Source organism: Diceros bicornis, chromosome X, assembly GCF_020826845.1.
Source record: "Diceros bicornis minor isolate mBicDic1 chromosome X, mDicBic1.mat.cur, whole genome shotgun sequence".
Taxonomy (NCBI): Eukaryota; Metazoa; Chordata; class Mammalia; order Perissodactyla; family Rhinocerotidae; genus Diceros; species Diceros bicornis.
The window spans coordinates 113874977-113895237 of record NC_080781.1 but is presented as its reverse complement, the minus strand read 5'-3'; the positions used below and the strand labels follow the sequence as shown (position 1 = coordinate 113895237).

At 32.8% G+C, this 20261-nt stretch overlaps 1 protein-coding gene across 6 annotated transcripts in view; it reads right to left on the bottom strand.

Moving 5' to 3' along the window:
- STAG2 (STAG2 cohesin complex component) overlaps positions 1 to 20261 on the bottom strand; it is a 114171-nt gene that overhangs the window by 16509 nt on the left and 77401 nt on the right. For all 6 annotated transcript variants that reach the window (XM_058536647.1, XM_058536646.1, XM_058536650.1 and 3 more), the window contains 13 exons: positions 19137 to 19254; positions 18615 to 18718; positions 17476 to 17568; positions 17238 to 17327; positions 16442 to 16645; positions 14843 to 14913; positions 14425 to 14512; positions 14250 to 14330; positions 12017 to 12109; positions 8773 to 8947; positions 4451 to 4590; positions 2870 to 2971; positions 465 to 613 (listed from right to left, as the gene is read on the bottom strand). In XM_058536647.1, coding sequence (XP_058392630.1) covers positions 465 to 613; positions 2870 to 2971; positions 4451 to 4590; positions 8773 to 8947; positions 12017 to 12109; positions 14250 to 14330; positions 14425 to 14512; positions 14843 to 14913; positions 16442 to 16645; positions 17238 to 17327; positions 17476 to 17568; positions 18615 to 18718; positions 19137 to 19254 — 1508 coding nt within the window. The remainder of the gene's footprint in view (positions 1 to 464; positions 614 to 2869; positions 2972 to 4450; positions 4591 to 8772; positions 8948 to 12016; positions 12110 to 14249; positions 14331 to 14424; positions 14513 to 14842; positions 14914 to 16441; positions 16646 to 17237; positions 17328 to 17475; positions 17569 to 18614; positions 18719 to 19136; positions 19255 to 20261) is intronic.

The following is a 20261-nucleotide window of genomic DNA, read 5'->3' as shown; positions in this document are numbered from 1 at the left end:
ATGTTCCAATTTGGATAAGGTAAAGAAAATTTGCAGACAGACAGAAGGTTGTGGCTCAAAACAAGGGAAGAGGTCACTACAAAATAGAGAACAGAACCAGAAAGAAAAAACTTGAATTAAATCTCAAAAATTTCTCTACCTAGCAGCGCAATTATGACAAAAGCTGTTAAAAGAGATTTTGTAATACCTGATGAATATATGCTGTTTTTCTTCACATAATTTATAAAGACTTTGTGTGGTTTTAATTAAAGCAAAGACTTTCCATAAAAGGACTTTTAGTCTCGACTCGTGTTAATAGAGACAGTATTATAACTAGTTCTTAACTTAAGAAAGGAGATACACCACAGATTTGTAAACAAATAATAAAGCATCAATTGCATTTGGTTATTCTAAACAAAACAGCTAGATACAAAAAAATTTCATGATTAAAAACAGGACAGCTGAATAAAATATTTGGCGATTACTTGTGTAGCATAGCAATGGCTTCTCTCGTTTTCAGTTGATCCAGTCCAAAAGTTAAAGCAAAACGTCGAGCAAGTTCTTTTATGCCACTGAATGTTGAGGATGATCTATCAAAATTATAGCCATTTTCCTGTATCATTTCATTAAAAAGCTGTTTGGCAAGAAAGAAAGCTTGTTAAAGTTTTTTGATAACTATGGAATTAACATCTTTTAAAATACCATATTTCCTATTTAAAATATACTAGATGTTATATAAATGAGGCATCGTATTTTATTCTAAAACATGGATTTTAAAAAACATGATACAAATGACCAAAATTGTAGCACCTGATATATTCAGACTAGAGGTAGTTACTGACATTAGAAACTCTTTTAGTTACGGCAGAATTCTACTCTGCTGGTATTGATTGGATATTAACGTATAAAAATGTAAAGAAAAAGAAACTCACTTAATTATTAGGTTCTGTTACTCAGATTTTTCACATCAAGAACTTTCATCATTAAGTGAGCAAAACAAAATACAATTTTTCAACTACCAAATTGCCAAGGTTTTTAACAAATAATGGCTACTACTGATATGAATACAGTGCTATGAGCACTCTGATCTGCTGGGAACATAAACTGAGATAATCTTTCTTTCTATAGAGTAATCTGTCAATAGGTAGTGAAAGCTTTAGAATTTTGATGTCTTTTGACTAAGCAATTCTAATTATCAGACTTTATCCGAAAGGAATAATAATAATAACAACATTTGTGCATAATACATAGATGCAAAAATGTTTTGTTTTAGTGCTATTTATAATGGCAAGGATTATAAAAGACCTCAACATCAAACAAGAAGAGATCTTGGTTAAATTATGGTCCCTCTGTAAAATGGAGTACTATACAGTCATTTAATGGCATGAAAGTATTTGGAATTTATTAAAATGAAAAATTCAGGATTGCAAAATAGAATGCACAATATAACTTAAATTTTGTAAAAAGTAAAATTTCATACAGGCATAAAAAACTAAGTAGGCTATTAAAAACTAAAACCATTGTTAAGTGAAAAAAATTAAGGATAAGTTGTATTTTTTCTAGTCCCTCTATTTCCTAAACTTTCTAGAGCAAGTAGCTATTATTTTATAGCAAAAGAAAAGTTATTTAAATGCTATCTTTAAAAATCTTTAAAATTCTACCGTAATTTTAATAAAGAATATCCCAATATGCAAATGAAATTAAGAACTTTCATACCTAGATTACTAAAAAGCAAGAAAATTTATCAAATTGAAATGGATTAGATTGTTTTGCATGCATTTGGTCTCCAGAGAAAAAAGTATACTAAAGCAAATGATTTTTCCTAATTAAACCTGCCTCACCACAGGCAAAATGCAAATGACTGATGCGTTTTGATAAGACTGATAAATGCTTATTAAAATAAATACGGAAATGTACAAAGAAAAAAGTAAAACTCACCTGAAACCTACCAAAGCAAGTTAACCACAGCTAACATTTTGGTGATTATTTTTCCAGATAGATATAGAGATATGTACAAGTTTATAGGGATGCTATACTATAATCGTTTTTATTTTATTCTCAAACTATATATTGTAGAGATCTTTATACATCAATGAATACAGATCTACACTAATTTTAGGTGCTATGCAATAACCATTGCAGAGATGCACTATACAATATATTTACTTAATATCCTATTGAGGAACATATGGATTATTTCTAATTTCTTCCTATTATAAACGATGTTGCTATGTACAATCTTGTACACCCATTTTTGCAAACTTGTCTTATTACCACCTTGGATAACTTTTTAAAAGTAGAATTGCTGTTTCAAATGGCATAAACATTATAAACGTTGACATATATTGCCAAACTGCCTACCAGGAAGGTTGTACCAATATATACTGCTGGCAGTACCTATTTTCCCAATACCTTAGACACCTATAGGTTTTGCTAATCTTACCAGTCTGAAAGCAAAAAATCATCTCACTTGCACAAATGTCTACTAGCGAAACTGAATATCTTGTATTTTTACTTTTATGAATTATTGTCTATATGCATCCTTTGCCCAGTTTTCTACTGTTATCTTAAAAATTAAGTGTTGGGGCCAGCCCAGTGGCACAAGCGGTTAAGTGCCCGCGCTCCACTGTGTGGCAGCCCAGGGTTCGCCAGTTCGGATCCTGGGTGCGCACCAACGCACTGCTTGTCGAGCCATGCCGTGGCACCGTCCCATACAAAGTAGAGGAAGATGGGCACGGATGTTAGCTCAGGGCCAGAATTCCTCAGAAAAAAAGAGGAGGATTGGCATCAGATGTTAGCTCAGGGCTGATCTTCCTCACGAAAAAAAGAAAAAAAAAGAAAATTAAGTGTTAATTATGTTAGCCTAAAGCTGGTACTCTTAATGTCTTACCTGTTGCAAACTGAGAATAAGGGTCTTTGCACACTGAATTTTGTCTATCTGCCTTGTTTTACTCATCGTTTCTTTGATGATATCTCCATAGTCATTATAATACTAGAAAAGAAATTTGTACAAATTAGAGCTTTATCTCTTAAAACTAATGGACATTGAGACTAATTTTAGGTTAGTCATGTAAGCATGTCACAAAGTATGTATTTGGCTGAAATCATGCCTTCAAAGACACAAAATAATGTGACTGAAACTTTAAGGTAATTTCTAAACACATAATCCCTAACTTCAATAAATTCAGAAATATCAGACAGTTAAGAATTAACCCCATTAAACTCCAGACTTGGTTTTAAGGAGGTATGGGGTAAAAACAACTGTAGGTTTTGCAGATTTTCAGAAATAACACAAAGGATATAAACAAAGTTCTTGTGCTCTTTGTGAACTATTAAGACAATGAATATAATCACAGATACTTTCATAAATTATTCATTGCTTTTGGCATGTAGTTCACACGCAGTTTCCAACTTTATTTGGCTTATAGAAACTAACAGCCTGTTAACAACATTTAAAAGAAAACTTCTTGGTGTGACATTTACGTTACACATGAATTGTTCTTCCTAATTTAAGATCTTGTTTCAAAATGCATACATAACCACTATCAGAGATAACAGGATAAACAGGCCCCACAACTAATAAAATTGACTTTAATCTAGAATAACTAAGTTTAAAAGTTTAAAACTTGCAAAATGACTTCACAAACAACCTTAGTTTAAAAAAAAAATCTAACAATTATCATACCAAATAACTTAAGTTCCAAAGTAATTTACAATGGTGCTAGAGTTCTAACATATAGCAAAGTATTCCAGAGAATTAACTAGGTCTTGACAAATTTATTACATATTTTATTTCGTGAAAGCAAAGGCTTAAAAAAAGTTTACATTTATAATTAGATTTTACTTGAGAAAGAATTAAAGAAAAACTATCTTACCATATTTAGTCACATCCCGTTAGCACAATTAACAATATTCTTTCCACTACTACTTAAAAATTAGAGAATCTCACATGTATTTGTGAAAACTGTAAATAACTTACTGTGAATCAGATCAGATTTTCAGAGCGTAAAGGAACCTTAGCTATCACAGTGGAACAGATGAAGAAAGGCAGGACCCAAAAGGTATTGAGTTACTCAAAGTCACAAGCCATAGTAACCAAGCCAAACTATACCACCTAGGTCTCCTGACTTCTAAAACAACACTTTTTATGCTACATCAAGCACGGGAAGGACATCATGCTGTTGTCTTAAACTAATCACAAATGCAATTTCTAATGACAGGTAACCTAAAACAAGCTGTTTCCAATATTCCAAATATAAATGAACTCAATGAACCCAAAATGTCCATTAATGGAGTAGAGGTATGAGGAAATGTTACTGAAAACATTAAGTATTTTAAGAGATTTCTTTTATACTAGAAAAGTAATTTACTATTAAAAATTTTCAATGGCAACCAAGCATAAATGCCAGCGTTACATTCATTTTCTTTTGAGCATTATAAAAATATCTTGCTCTCCATTTTTCAACTTTACCTTCATATACTGCTTGAAGATATCTGCAGCTGTATTCATCTCCACCACAGTATATACAATTAGCTTACAAAATGCTGCAAGTAAATTTCTCCTCTTGTGCAGAGCTTCAATTTTACTGGCTTCATCCTCCTGCTGACCATCTGGGAAAAAAGTTCCAAACATTAAGCCATCTGTATTTTACTTCAGCTATATATATGTTTAAAATTCTCACTATAAAATACCTTTATTTTGGAGAATTTAAAAAATAAGGAAAAAACATTTTAATAAAATAAAAATTATTATTGTTTAGCATCTTAGTGAATGACCAGCCCATTAATTCCAATACACAAAATTGTCATGTCAAATCATAATCAAAAGGCTGCATGGTGAACATGGAAGAGGAACAAGTGGTGTGAGTCAGAGGAATTGATGTTTAGTGAAGTCAGGCTAAGCTTGCCTAACACATTCATCTAGTACTTCCTGAAGAGGATAGTTTGCCAAGGAGATCTGCATATTCAATGTCTGTTGGTTAAGGCTCTTTCTTCCCTGGCGGTAGCCAACCTCAGAAATTCTCCTATCCCTTCCAAGGATGATCCCACCTCACCTCACCCCCCAACTCCTATTGACACATACTTCGTTTATACATATTACATATATTCAGTTAGACTGGCCTAGGAACCATTCTGTCTTTTTTTTTCTTTTTATGAGGAAGATCAGCCCTGAGCTAACATCAGATGCCAATCCTCCTCTTTTCTGCTGAGGAAGACTGGCCCTGGGCTAACATCCATGCCCATCTTCCTCTACTTTATATGGGACACTGCCACAGCATAGCTTGACAAGCAGTGCACTGATGCGCGCCCGGGATCCGAACCTGCGAACCCCGGGCCGCCACAGCGGAGCACGCACACTTAACCGCTGTGCCACCGGGCCAGCCCTGCCATTCTGTCTTTTTAAGATAACTTCATATATTTCTGCTTTGAGCCATTATGTGAGATCTTAACGTTCAGTTATCAAGACTTATTTCCAAATTCGTAGTCGGGGAAGTGGGACTACAGTCTCCAAGTACTGTCAAAGGATTGTTTCTGGGGCCGGCTCCGTGGCTTGGCGGTTAGGTGCGCGCGCTCTGATGCTGGCGGCCCGGGTTCGGATCCCGGGCACGCCCCAGGGCACCGCTTCTCCGACCAACCTGAGGCCGGGTCCCACGTACAGCAACTAGAAGGATGTGAACCTATGACATACAACTATCTACTGGGGCTTTGGGGGGAAAAAAATGAATAAATAAAATCTTAAAAAAAAAAAAAAAAGGATTGTTTCTAATTATTTAATACTGTAAATAAAATTCTGATAAAGCCTTTTACATGAAAAGCTCTTTTAAGCTTCCTCTGAACAAATTTTACAAATAAAATTACTTATAAAAAATACTGTCTTATACTGATTTACATTTATTTGGTTATCAGTGAAGTTAAAACTTTTCATGTGTTTATTAGCCATTTATATTTCCTCTTTTGTGAACAGTAGGTGTATATCCTGTCAGGTCTTCAATGTAAGATTCCCAACAATAAAAAAATATTTTTGTGTAAAATAAGAATGTTCTTTTAAACAAGTATTTATTTTACCGTCTCTGATAATCCTTGATAACTGCTAGTAAGTTAAAACCAAATTTTGATAATAGAAATTTGTTTCAGACCATCAGAAAAAGTTTTATCATAAGTACACATTCCAGAATACCAAAGCCATTTGCTAAGAAACCTAAAACATAGTTTACTCTTTTAAAAGATTACACTGAATATATAAGCCAACTTTTTCTTAATGACTCTGTGATTATAATGGATTTCTAGACAATATTGCTTCCTATCATTGTTTACTAGTGCTCTCAGGAACTAGAGGTATACAGACTTTTTCCCCCTACAGACTATATTAGCCAGATATTAAGAGTTTTTGAGCCCTGATTTTTAGTTTTCTTCACTTCTTACTCATCAAAACTTAGTCTCCTTTTCTCTTGTGGGGATTAAAGAATGTTAGATAAGTCCCTAATAGATGTCAGCTATCATTATTATTATGTGTTGTCAGTGCCTCTAGAAGCATTCCCTATTTTACCTTCCCCTTCTAATCGGATGTGAGCTAACAAAACAAATAACCATGGGTCTACAATACCAGGGGGGTTAGATGAGAATGAAAAGCAATGGAAAATATCATATGTTAGTGGTGGGAGAATAAAACAATACAACCATTTTGGAGAATAATTTGGCAACATGTAGTCAAGTTTAAGATGCACAAAGATTACATAATCCAGCAATTCTACTCTTAGGTATACACTAGGAAAGCATTTGCACATGTGCTCAAGGAGGTAAGTGTAAGAACATTTGTTGTAACACTATTTATAATAGGGGAAAAATTGGAAACAATGTAAATGTTCATTAGTATGAAAATGGATAAATAAAGTGTGGTTAATTCATATCACATAATATTCAGCAGTCAAGATGAATAAGTTATAACCACACGTCAACACCGACAAATTTCAAAAATAATGTTAATTCAAAAAAGCAAGATGCAAAATAAAATGCTCAACATGATACCATTTATGGGGAAGCTAACAACATAAAATAAATGATATACTGTTAACATACATAAATCCTAGTAAAATAAAATTAAAATGCAAAGGCATGATTAACACCAAATTCAGGATAGGAGTTATCTTTAGAGAAAAAGAAAGAATAATGGGATTTGGAACGGGTACAAATGAGGGCTTCTTTGGCATCAGTGTTTATTCCTTAAAAAAAAAATCTGAAACGAATGTAGTAAAATTTGACAAATGCTGGTGGTAGGTATATACAAATATATTTTATACTTTTCCGTAGAACTGGAATACGTTTCATTTTTAAAGTGTAAACAGAAAGACACAAAGTCCAAGGAGATAAAGACTCTGAGCGTAATTCCAAGAAACTCCTAGAAAATTCAGGAGTATTGGCAAGCTTATTCTCCTTCTATTTCCCATGGTCTAAATGAAGTAGAGGCAGTCCCAACAAACAAAAGGGCTATGGACCAAAACTGATTTTGTATCAGTTTTTGGAATGCAACTATGCTTTCCCATAGAAGTTTTAAAAATTCCTACTCATCTTTAGGATCCCTTTCAGATGTTAGCTTATTTCAATGATGTTTTGACTGCTACATACCAGTTGGAACTTCCTTACATGCCCACACTTTGTACATGCCTCTATTACTTATCGAATTGCATTGTAATCACTTGTTTTTAGATATGTCTTTACTTGAACTGAATTCTTAAGGAAAAGAACTTGTCTCATTTTTTGATATTCATAGCATCTAGTATACTGCCTGCTGACCAATGAATGTTAAAATTAAAGTCTAACTAAACCAATAGCTGAAAGAGAAAGGTGAAAAACTGTAAGTATATAAACTTTAGTACATGGACTTTGACAACTGTTTTGGCTACTCTAGGTTTCTCAATTCTGTTCTGGTTAAGTTTTTAATACTTGAAAACAAGGCTCATTATTGATAAAAATAAGCTACAAGTCATATCTAGAATTATATATATTTATTTAGACTGATTTGCAGTGATGTGTCAGTTGATGTATGGATTTGTACATATGTTATATTGTCTTTCAAATATAACTTTAAATTAAAAACAAACCCAGAAAGAAGCCACCAAATACTATTTATACGACCTCTTGTTCAAGTAAGGCATCTGTATATGCACTCAGGGTGTGAAGAATAACACCACCAGGCAAGGCTGGTTCAATTTATTTTCCTGTGAACATTCTGTACTGCCCTAAACTTTTTTGTTTTTTGCCCTAAACTTTTACAGAACAGTTTCAAACATTTTCTAACATTGAGAAATTACATAGTTTAATACCCCCACAAAAGTATGAAAACCTTGTTATAAAAGTATACAACAAAAACATCACTTCAAGAAACACTTCATTCTGCTCAAATTACCTGAATACTGGTATTACTACCAATGATTAAGGGGAAGGGGGAGTAAATTTTATTGAGTACCTACTACATGCCCAGGCACTGTACTAGTGACTTTGCTCAGTTTAATTAATTCACACAGTTCTGTTAAGGTAGCTACAAAATAGAAAAACAGGCATACGGCTATACAGCTAGCGAGATGCCAAGATCTGACTCCAAAGTCTACGCTCTGCGATATCACATTGTCTTTACAATGTTACAAAAAATGAACACAAATGTGCTGGAACATGTACCTGTGTTTCCTGTTTTCAGAATAAAATATCAAATAGAAACGCAACACTTTACATCACTGTTACTTAAATTTGATTTATGGTAGATACACAGATTTAACAAAAATATGGCAATAAAATTACCTGCACTGTTATTATCATCATCCTGTTCAATGAAAACATGATCCAGAATGAAGCTGAGCAACTCAGACTGCAATGAAGAATCAGGGGTGTAAACTAATGGCTCTAACATGTCACGCCCTCCTGACATAATCTGATGGCTGAAGATCATCAAAATATCACATAAAATAGTGAAGGCCTATTAAAAAAAAAGGACAGCATGCTATAAACCAAGGTTTCTCACCAATAGCCACGAGTAACTTACATATTTAACACAGAAATACAATCCAACTTTCTATATTTGAAACTCAATAAAAATCAATGTTTTAATATTTTCCTAAGATTTTAAAGCCAAGGAATGTAATTTCTCTAACAATGACTACTAATATTTGCATCATGCTTCACTAACTGCAACGTAATTTCACAAATACTCGTTTTCATTCTCAGCAACTTCAAGTGCCTTGTGCAATATGTTAACACTACCAAAACATGCCGTCAGGACTCAATCTCAGGTTTTCTGACTGCAAATCCTACACTCTACACTATAGCATAACGCCTCATGGTATACCGTCTCAAATATAAAATAATGTATAAACCTGGTACCATCTTTTACTTCTATGGAAGTAAAAAACTTATACCCAGGAGATGAATATCTCCTAGAAGATCTCTTAGAAGAGAGATCACAAAGTCTATGGTACTTTTTAAGCACTCTCATTGTCAATACGTGTGGTGATTAAGCGGAAAACACATAACCAAGTATGGGCCTGTTTACTACTACTCAGGCAAACCTGACAGTATCATAATAAACACAAGGCTGAAGTTATATCTCACGGAGCTTAATAAAAACTCAGCCAGGAGCTTTAAACTGGAGTCTAACACTGGTAAAACTAGTCAGAAGGTAACCGAAAAAAGTTAATTACCTGTTCAGAAGAGGTAATGAAAACAGAATTTGGGGTCACAAAGTCAACAGGAAATTACAATTAAAGGAAGACTACTACTAGAGAGACAGATTATTATACAGAGCACAAAGCAGATCTTAAAAATACTTTTGCCTTTTTGGAACTAACCACATTTACTTTTTCCTCTTTATGCTTTTACCTCTTCTTTCAGTCTCTTCCTCTCATTTTACTACGATAGTAGTAATTTATACTTATCAGGGTATTTGAGTTTACAAAAACTTTGGCAACAAACATGGTAATGATACAAAGTGATAAGCATGGTGATAATTACTAATTAGGTGAACTGGCAGGTCAAGAGACCTGACCGGGACATGTTCCTAGAAGCTATTAGGAAGACTGACACACAAGCTATTTAGTGACCAAAAGTAATTAATCTCCAAGGCCCGAACAATAAATTATATAGGAGGTTATACATGATAACCCACAAGGAATTAGGTCTGAACACTGTAAAAAATAGGAACTATTAAGCTGAATATTTTGGTGGCATGTGAAAATATATCAAGTAATATTTCATGTATTAAGTTTGGATCAGTGCATACTTCATTAAAATCGTATTCTAAAAGCTTAACTCTAAACTCAATTTACTACCTTCAGAAATTTTGTTCTCCTTTCACCTGAATTGTAGAGATGAAAATTAAAGTTCCAAGTCCTTATTGCTACAGTTCAAAACTACATACTTAAAACTGAAGAAAATTCAGCAATGTAATAATTACGGCAATATACTTCATACTTTTACAAGAAAAATGCAAAATTCAGTAACTGGATCTTGGCCATTTAGTATCTTCTAATTTATCTGTGCCCAAGCATATATGCATGGGACAGACAAAAGAGTTGGAAATAAGAAAAATGAGATTAACAGTTGGGTACTGAAAGTAAATTTTTAACTATAAAAATCCAAATGTATTTCATTAAAATTAGTTTTGATATTTTAAAATAAAATAAAGTCAAGTGACTAACAAAGTGGGTGAGCAACCTTCTTGGTAGCTTTAAGAAGTAAATACACTCTCAACTAAAACAAACAGTACCCAACATAACAAAAGCTGCTGAAAATAGCACTTACGATGACTCCTGGGGCTGTGCTCCAATATACAAAAGTCAAGCAGGATGCAATGGTCAAAAAAAACTTGAAATCACTATAAGCATTTTGACTGTATCATTATTAATATTTCTTATAAAATAATTATAAAAACATCTTCCCCTAGAAGCACTTAAAAGGCATGTGTCCAAAAAAAGCTTAATACTCTATTAGGGAATTAGAACTAAAAAGGCTCTTAGTCCCAGGATCAGAATTCATTTTACAGATGGGAAAACTACCTATGGCACCAGGCAACAATATATTTCCAGAATGAGAAGGGTGGCAGTAATGGAATCACGAGGGTATACGGAGTGGGAAGGTAACACTTTGAAGGCAGGGAAGTGATTAAAATTTAAATCTCAGATAAAGTCCACATAGGGAAAAATAACTTACACAATCAGGACGGGCAGGAATGTCAACACTGATAATATTCTCAGAGATGACAAAACCATATAGACCTTTCCTCCCTGAGGCATACTTATTATACTTGTTGCTTTCAGGAATAACTTCTAATTTCATACACCTAATTTTATACAGGTTTCCCCTGCCAACCAAAAGTTTGCTCTTTGCCAATTCACTTTTAAGAAAGACCTACATTAGTACCTGTTTTTGCTAAATGAAAGAAATTCGAAGAGGATCTTCACTTTTACGAGAAAAGGCAAAAAGTGAAAATAGCGTTTGTTTTGCAGTGAGCCATTATAGAGGCAACACATACCATGAGCAGAGAGAGTAGCACCACCAAGCTCCTTCCCCAGGAACTACACTGGCCATCTCACCATGAAGCTGCCATAGTTTTGAACTGTGTCTGTGAGCATCTCTGCTTCCTTCTTGATTTATTTTGGTAGGTTATTTTTTCAGTCTAGGAACACTTAAAAATTTTTCCCATATTAATGGTAATTGCTTCTTCACTTTACGCCATTTCAGCTTACAAAGTTTCAGAGGAATGATCTACTTTCAAATAGCAGGGGGAAACCTGTATATGGGTCTGTTTACCAAGTGTGTCATAAAGAAGCAGTAACATAGAATAACTACAATATGAGGGTAATCTATAATGCAATTCATAAAACTCTGTATGAAATTAGTACTTTAATCTATTTTTTGATTATGGTGTACAGGGACAGATAAAAGATAGTTCCGCTGTGCTCAATGTCAGCATTACTTAAATTTTCTGTATTAGTCCAGATATTTATTAAGGGTTGCTTACAAAAGATTGATATCTACAGTAATTACTAACCTGTTCCTTAACAGTAGTATTCACGTTGGTCAGGTAATGCTGACATATCTGACAGAATACCCTCATCTGTTTCTTTAAACGCAGCAAGTCCTCCTTGAAAAAATTTAAACATGAACATTTTAAAATACTGTGAAAGAAACTCATTAAGTATTTAAGATATTTTAAATTACAGAAAACATTATCCTATATTTAACTATATTAGTTTTGCTTATATATTAGATTTAAATAATTCTTTATTTTATATCAGGAAGCAAAACAAAAACAAATTTGACCATTTTTCTTAAAAATCTCAGCAAAATGCAGCCGTAAAAATATCAGGTATATTAATGGATAATATCCTAAGTGGTCTAGGTTCTTTAGAACAAGAAAACTTATATGACCATGTACGGCTCTCTTTAATAAATTCACTACCTCAGAATGCTAAAGAGTAAAGGTTTACACTCCATCCTCATTTTGTAATTTGAAGGGTGGCCAACTGATGAATGGAAGAAATCAATTAATAAAAAAAAGGACAGCATATTTCACTTCTTATTTGAAGGATATTGGTTGTACTTTTTAAAAACAGAGAGGGAAGAAACTCAGTTTTGCAGTATCACTCCAATTAAAAAAAATTTAAATGTCTCGTATACTTACACTAAAAAGATGAATCTTTTTCTTGCATTTTTCTCTATTTCTAAATATTTACCAGTTAATTTAAAATAGAAAACTATTCTATAAAGATCATCCACACTAATTTATTTAAGGCATAACCTTTCCTTTGGCCCATCTTCTGATACTGGATGCCAAATGATAGAATATCAGTACATATTTGGTCTATGTAATAGACGAGTTAAATAAAAACAGGTTTAACCTGATGATCAATTTGGTGAGGAAAACTCAACCAAGCTTCAGCATAAATAACTTTGTATTCAATAACATTCACTTTTACCCTTTTTCCTTTACTAAAAGTGTTAACTTTTTACCCATTTTAATTTTTAACTCAACGTTTTCGATTTAGGTGAGCAATCATATTTTCTAATATGGTTGTTGTCCCTACTATAAGCTTGATGAATTAAATAAACTTCTTGAGTGTTTGACAAAAAGGACACTATTTTAATAACAATACTACATTGCTTTTTTAAGGGGGAAATATCCATTAGTAGATACAACAGCATCTTGTGCTTAAAAGCTCAGAGAAATTCTAAGCATTTAAAATTATTCTGTGGTTTTATGCAAAACAAACTTATTATCAAGAGGATTCCCTTTTGAGGAAAACACCTATGAACAACTAATTCTAACTTCCAGAAATTGCTTAATATTTATAAAAATGTGCCCAAATAATATTTAAGGCAACATCTACTACTACAAGTACAATGTTTAAACTTCCAATTTACAAATGGAAAAGGCAGTACTGTTTAGTTCAATTACTAAACACATCGAGGATTATCATTGTGGATAAAATTTTGAAAGTCCAATGACCTGGTAGCTGGCACACTATACTCAACCACAAAGTAATTTATCATGAATTTGGAACATCAGTAATTTAGTACATTATAGAGAGATCCTAAGCATGCACAAACTGATCCCAAAACAATACCAAGGCATAAGAAGATCTAGGGGCAGTTAGCTGGTTATCATCAATTTATGTACTCCAACACCTGTATCTGCTTGTTTCAAAGGCTCTTGGTCATCATTAACATAATCTATCTTTCTGTATGTACACTTTTGAGACTAAGATGGAAATCCATAAATTATGCCACCTTCAAATGTGGACAATCTTTTTTTTTTTGGATGAGGAAGATTGGCCCTGAGGTAACATCCGTTGCCAATCTTCCTCTTCTGCTTTAGGAAAATTGTCACTGAGCTAACATCTGTGCCAATCTTCCTCTATTTTGTATGTGGGAAGCCACCACAGCATGGCTAGATGAGCAGCGTGTAGGTCCGCGCCTGGGATCCAAACCCACGAGCCCTGGGCCGCTGAAGTGGAGCATGCGAACCTAACCACTATGCCACCAGGCTGGCCCCTGAACAATCTTTAATTTAAAATCATACCCTAAAATAAAATATATTAATGTTCTTTCACTGAATATACATCAAACTACAAACACGATTGTTCTTAAAGGTACACATGCCTAAATAGTAGATTAGAAATAAGTAAAACTTTATTGAAATAACTGGTCTTATTAAATGTATAAGTCTGCTGAAAAGTTAATGATATTTAATCTAATAAAAACTCCACTGAACCACCACAGACCTTTGTAGAGCTGCTTTCAGTTATCTTTGCAAGCTGCCAAAGGATTACATAGTGAGTACATTGCAGTGCATGAATAACAATCTGTAAAAAGAACCAAGAAAATACAGTTAAAATTAAAAAAGTCCCAAGTATTCATTCTCAAAGTTAAATATGTAACTTGTAAATAAATAAAAACCTGCTCAGGCATGTCTCCATTTTCAATTCCGGTTTTCAAAAGTTTGTAATTACAAGCAAACAAATCCCACTTTGAAAGATCATGGGCACTGTAAAAAAGAATTAATTTATATTAAAAAGTTAAGCTTAATCACATTTGCTTTAGACGTGAATGTTAACAGAATGTTGTTAGAGTAAATATAGTAAACTGTTCAATACACACTCAGAACAGAAAAAAGTTTACTTTTTAGTAAGTATGTTAGTTGATAATCTGTCAGTCACTCCCCAATTCAAAACATGATTCTACCAAGTACTTTTTTTCCAAAAGCACAAGAAATCTAGCAAAGAATCTGATAACATTTTTACCCCACAACATGCAAGTTGGTTTTGATTTTGCTACAGTTTTAAGAAATCAGAAACTTTAATAATATTCAACTTACTTATGAAAAGCAGTGATTCTCTTCAATGTCGACAATACCTGATACGCATCATCTTCATCAGGTTCTTCACCCTATGAGTATGAATTATACAATATTAAACATTAATAACCACCAAAGTGAAAAGTCTTAGGCTATTGTATTGGTGATACCACCTTGAAAAGAATGAATAACGTAATAAAAACCAAAAATTAACTTTGTCAGTCAATACCTAGATCTGGCCAAATTTAAAGAAATACAGCTGGAATACTCAGTCAACATAGAGTTGTTATCAGGTATATTATACTCAAGAGAGAAAAACTGAATGACATTTTTCCTTTCTCCTTTAAGTAACCTTGACACAAAACTATGAAGATATCTACTCTTTCACAGTAATAAATGCAGTAGGACACAAATAAAAATATATTAGAAGACAAGCAAGACATCATAAAGATAACACCCAAAGGACAAAACCTAAGTGAACGAAACACAGTGCTCAAGAAAGATTATCAGACCAATCACAATTAATTTAGAAAAAATCCTCTGAATAAGGACTAAAGATATGTTAGTCCTTTCTGGGTATCAACTTTCCAATTTAGAGTAACTTAAGTTTTTGAAAATTTTATGAGTTTTACTGGATGAAACATAAATTTTTTTAAACACTATGAAACTTACTGTATTGAACCCCACGTCTCTCAAAAAAAAAGCTTACTTGTTTTTAAATTTTAATTTTTCTACAAAGTAATTAAACTTAAATTAACAAACCATTGCTTGATTTTAAATTAACTTGTCCTAATCATAATCATATCCAGCCAAGAGTAGAGCCATTAAAATTTTTAACTAAGAATGTGATCATTGTACATCAACATATTTGCACAAACCTCCAATTAAGCAAAAATTACTACGCATGGAATGTTACACACAAAAAAGAAAGTTAAAGAAGTAATTGTTAAACAAGAAAACTGGAAATTACAAAGTCCATAGGATTTTTGCAGCATTGATGACAAAACTGATGTGGAAAATGCTAAATGCATTAATTTGAGAATTATGACTTTTATTTTATGTAAATCAATTAAGTTCTTAAGTAATTATTTCCAGAAAAGATAAAAAATCAAAATAAAAATACAAGTGCATTTGTATTTTAAGCTTTAAGCCTCTTTGGAAATACAACAGAACAACAAAGGAAACCCCAAAATCAACAGTGACTGTAACAGCAATTTACCAAGGCTTTATAATATCAAAGACCATAATTGCTTTTCCTTACTAACACTGCCAAAACACTAAGGAATACCCCACCTTTTGAGGCTACATGGCCACAGTCTAGCCCTACTTTTCTGTTCCATTAACCCCTTGGTTCCCTAACAGCCTCTTGTTCAACTAAAACCCTGGTAACTTCAAGATCCCTTCTTTAAAATAAAAAAAGGAAATATGTTAGTTTTGCTTTCACCTTCTCCGTGTCACAGATTCTTACCACCTTTCTATTTTGGTGGAGGAGTAATAGTAACACGATGAATCAAAGAACAAAAAGTCTGAACATCTTTTCAACATACTGCTAGGGACTATCACCAGGACTAACTTGGTTACTGAAGGGGCCCAACTGACAAAATAATTGTTAATATATACCTCTTGCAGAAAATCTTCAAGAAGCCGGTTAAATTTATCTGCCAACTCATCTATCAGTTGACTTCTTGAAATATCTACTCTGTTGAAGATTGTAAACTCTTCATTACAGAGTGCATGGTAAGTTTTAGAACATGCTTCCAAAACATCTGTATCTGTGTGCTTCTCTACAATATTCCGGATCTGTCGTAATAAGGCATCCAAATGCTGTAAAAAAGTTTTTTCCATTAAAACAAAGGTATATACGATAGACATAAAACAACTAGACCACCGTGATGAAAATCTTCAAATATAGTAACTCTATAACCAGTAGAGCATACATTTTAAGGTGTTTTTCTAGTCATGGTAAATAAATACACTGACCTACCCATACTTATTTCCTCAACTTTAACGGGAATAACATTACCTATCTCACAGTGTTTTGGTGAGAATGTTAATACATATAAAGAACTTACAATAGTTCCTGGAACATAGTAAAAGTACTCAATGGATATTAGCTGCTTTCATTTTGTAACTGTTATTATCTAGTTACCCACACCTAATCTCCATAAATGATCAGTGATATAGTCACATAATAGCTAGGAATGAGGGTACGGCTGTGGGCATGAATCAAAGGGAAACCTCATTAGTGTCATTCTCTAAATCCAACTGACCTAAAACACAGAAAACATATAAGATATAGGTTTGCTTTCCCATTAGAAGTTACAAAAACATATTTCAAAAAATATAAACAATGAGATGGGATGAACTGAACTAAAAATTTTTCTTCAAGGTGTTTTATACACAGAAAACACCATACCTTTTCTAATCGTCCAGTGGTATATATTTCCAAATCAAAGTACTGAGGCAACTGCAACAAGTTTGTCACTTTTTCTGCATCTACAGAGTACTTTGAAGTAAAAAAAAAAAACAACAAAAAAAATCACATCAAAAACATCACAATAGTAGTAAGTAAATATAATGATAAAATTCTGTGTGGCATATCCAAACAAAATCTGTCATTTCTAAGTAACACTCTGATATCGACAAAAACTTACTTTAGCTAATAACTGAGGAAGGGCCACAGCAAAAAGTTCAGTGATTTTTGTCCTGTCATCCAACTGAGTCTTCTTCTCCTTTGCAGTCAGCACCTAAATTAACACAATGACATTTTTAAGTATTTATTAAGCACAATAACACTGTTAGGTGCTCAAGTTTAAGTTAAAATATACAAAATAAGTAATAAAACTACATTTGAAATGACAGATACAAAAGTTTCTACTATAAAACTTGAATCCCAAAAGTGACAAAGAGAATAACTTGCACATTATTTAAAAAAAAAAAAAAGCCACCTAAAATAACAAAGAAACTTTGAATAGTTCTAGAGGCAAAATCAATACCCAATTAGACTAACCAGCTCTACCTTTGTATGAAAGGAGAAGCAGTTAGGAATAGGAAATGTAGTTTAGAAGCTTATAATGGGATTAAGCAGCATTTCAGCCTACTCTAAACTGTGGGCCATGATCCATGGATTATGTACTCAACATAAGTTACTACCAGCAATTAGAAAAACAAGAAAAAAGCAGAAAGAAAACTGAATGCGTCATATACCATAAGTTTCAGTACTGTTTGATGACATTTTGTTTCAGTTATACACAAACACACACATATAAATGTGTACTAGGTCACAATATAAAAATCTATTTTTGTGCTTCATAATCAAAGAAGTTTGAAAGCCTGTGGAATTGTTGGTATACAATGCAAATATACGTGAACTTCGCAATAATGCATTAAAATCTAACCCCAAGAAATAAGAATTTTCCCACTTTAATGAATAACTATGTTTCTATTTCTAATTTTTATTAAAAGAAAAAGAAAGCAAATCTAAAAAATAAACCAAAATAGACAAACGCACCATTCTAAAATGGTATACTACATTCAGTGTTGAAGGCAGGGACTGTCAATCACTATATCTCCTGCAGTAACTAACAAAGTATCTTACGGAAGAAACTCAAATTTCCCAAATTGCTAATGTTTTAAAATTTACTTATAACACATATTTATACAAGCAAAGATAATCTGAAAAATAAAACGTTAAGATTCAAAAGTTTGGTTCTATGGTTACAAATAGGAATTTTTAAAAAGATATTGAAAATGGAGAAATACAGCTTAAAATACTGAAAATATATTGGCATACCCTTTTTCCTGTCCCTCTTCCCACAGGAGGATGACATTCAGCTGCTTGTCTGATGGTACAAAGCATTATTTCAATCAGAGCACTCTCCTGTCTATCTGTTAGTGCTGAAAAAAAAAATCAGAGTTAACCTATTTCTTTTCCCTATATGCCACTTATAATTATTACATAACAGTTCCTCCTGCCTATGACAGAATCTGACCTAATGTACTAAAGAAAATCCCATCACTGTATCACAGAAAGGATCAGAACAAGTTAAACCTTCCTAGACAAATCTGTTCATCACTGGTCTACAATTTGAGCAAAAAAAAAATATAAACAGATACCAAAAAAAAATTTTTTTTAAGAATGTTCACAGCACCTATATCTTTCTATATAGCATAATATTCATGTGTATGAAAACAAAATTATTCACAAAATAAGATTTTCAATTATTTTAACACTAAAAGATAGACAAATGGAATAAGTAAAATGTATTTTCAAAACTGTCTAGATAACAAAAATACCATAATTAAACATCCTTACCTTCCTCTCCACTAAGTGGCTCCTCCAGCAACAAGCTATTCATACATTCCCAGTCTTTCAGCAGCTCAGTAGCACAGTCCCACATGCTATCCACAAGGTATGCTGCATGCTCATGTAACTAAAATTAAAAAAGTGCATCGTGCTCTTAGACAAACAGCATACTAGCCTTAACTCAAAAGAATGGAAGCTTTGTTGGCACCATATACAAACCCAAACAGTGATCTGTTTTTTAAGGTCAAATGGAAGAAAAGACAGAAAAGAAACTGCCTTAGTTTGCTGTGTATAAGTAAATCCTATTAGGTAGTATCATTAAACATTTCTCATAATAATCATTAAATCATTAACATAAAAATTATTTTTTGAAAAGATTATATGCATGCATATTTACTGCCTATTTGGACCCAATATTACATAAGTTAGCTACTCTCAATTATAAAATATGCTATAAATTTTAACTGAATGGGAGTGATAATGGTTACTTAAAACATAAAATATATGTTTACTTATCAATCCAATATATAAACAAATTATTTTTCTTCACTATGTGAAGCTTAAAAGGCCCTACAGCTTCCCAACTCATTTTATGGCAACAGCATTACCATGATACCAAAACCTGTCAAAGACATTACAAATAAAAAAATATACAGACCAACATCCTGTGTGAACATACAGGGAATATCTTCAAAAAATAGGCAAACTGAAACCAGCAACATATAAAAAAGATAATAGATCATGACTAAGCAGGTTTTATCCTAGGAATACAAGATTGGTTCAACATTCGAAAAATCAATTAACATAATTCAACACAATGATGGATAAAATAAAACAATCATCTCAAGGGATGCAAAAAAGCATTGGACAGATTTCAATATCCGTTCATGACAAAACTTAGCAAAAGAAGAGATAGAAGGAAACATCCTCAATATGTTAAGTAGCTTACAGAACAACTATAACTAACAATATATTTAATGTTGAAATATTAGATGTATTCCCCCTAAGATCAGGAACAATCCAAATATGTACACTCTCACCACTTCTATTCAACATTCTACTGGATGTCCTAACCAGTTGAATAAGGCTTGGAAAAAAATGGTATAAACGCAGGAAAGGAAGAAGTAAAAGAAT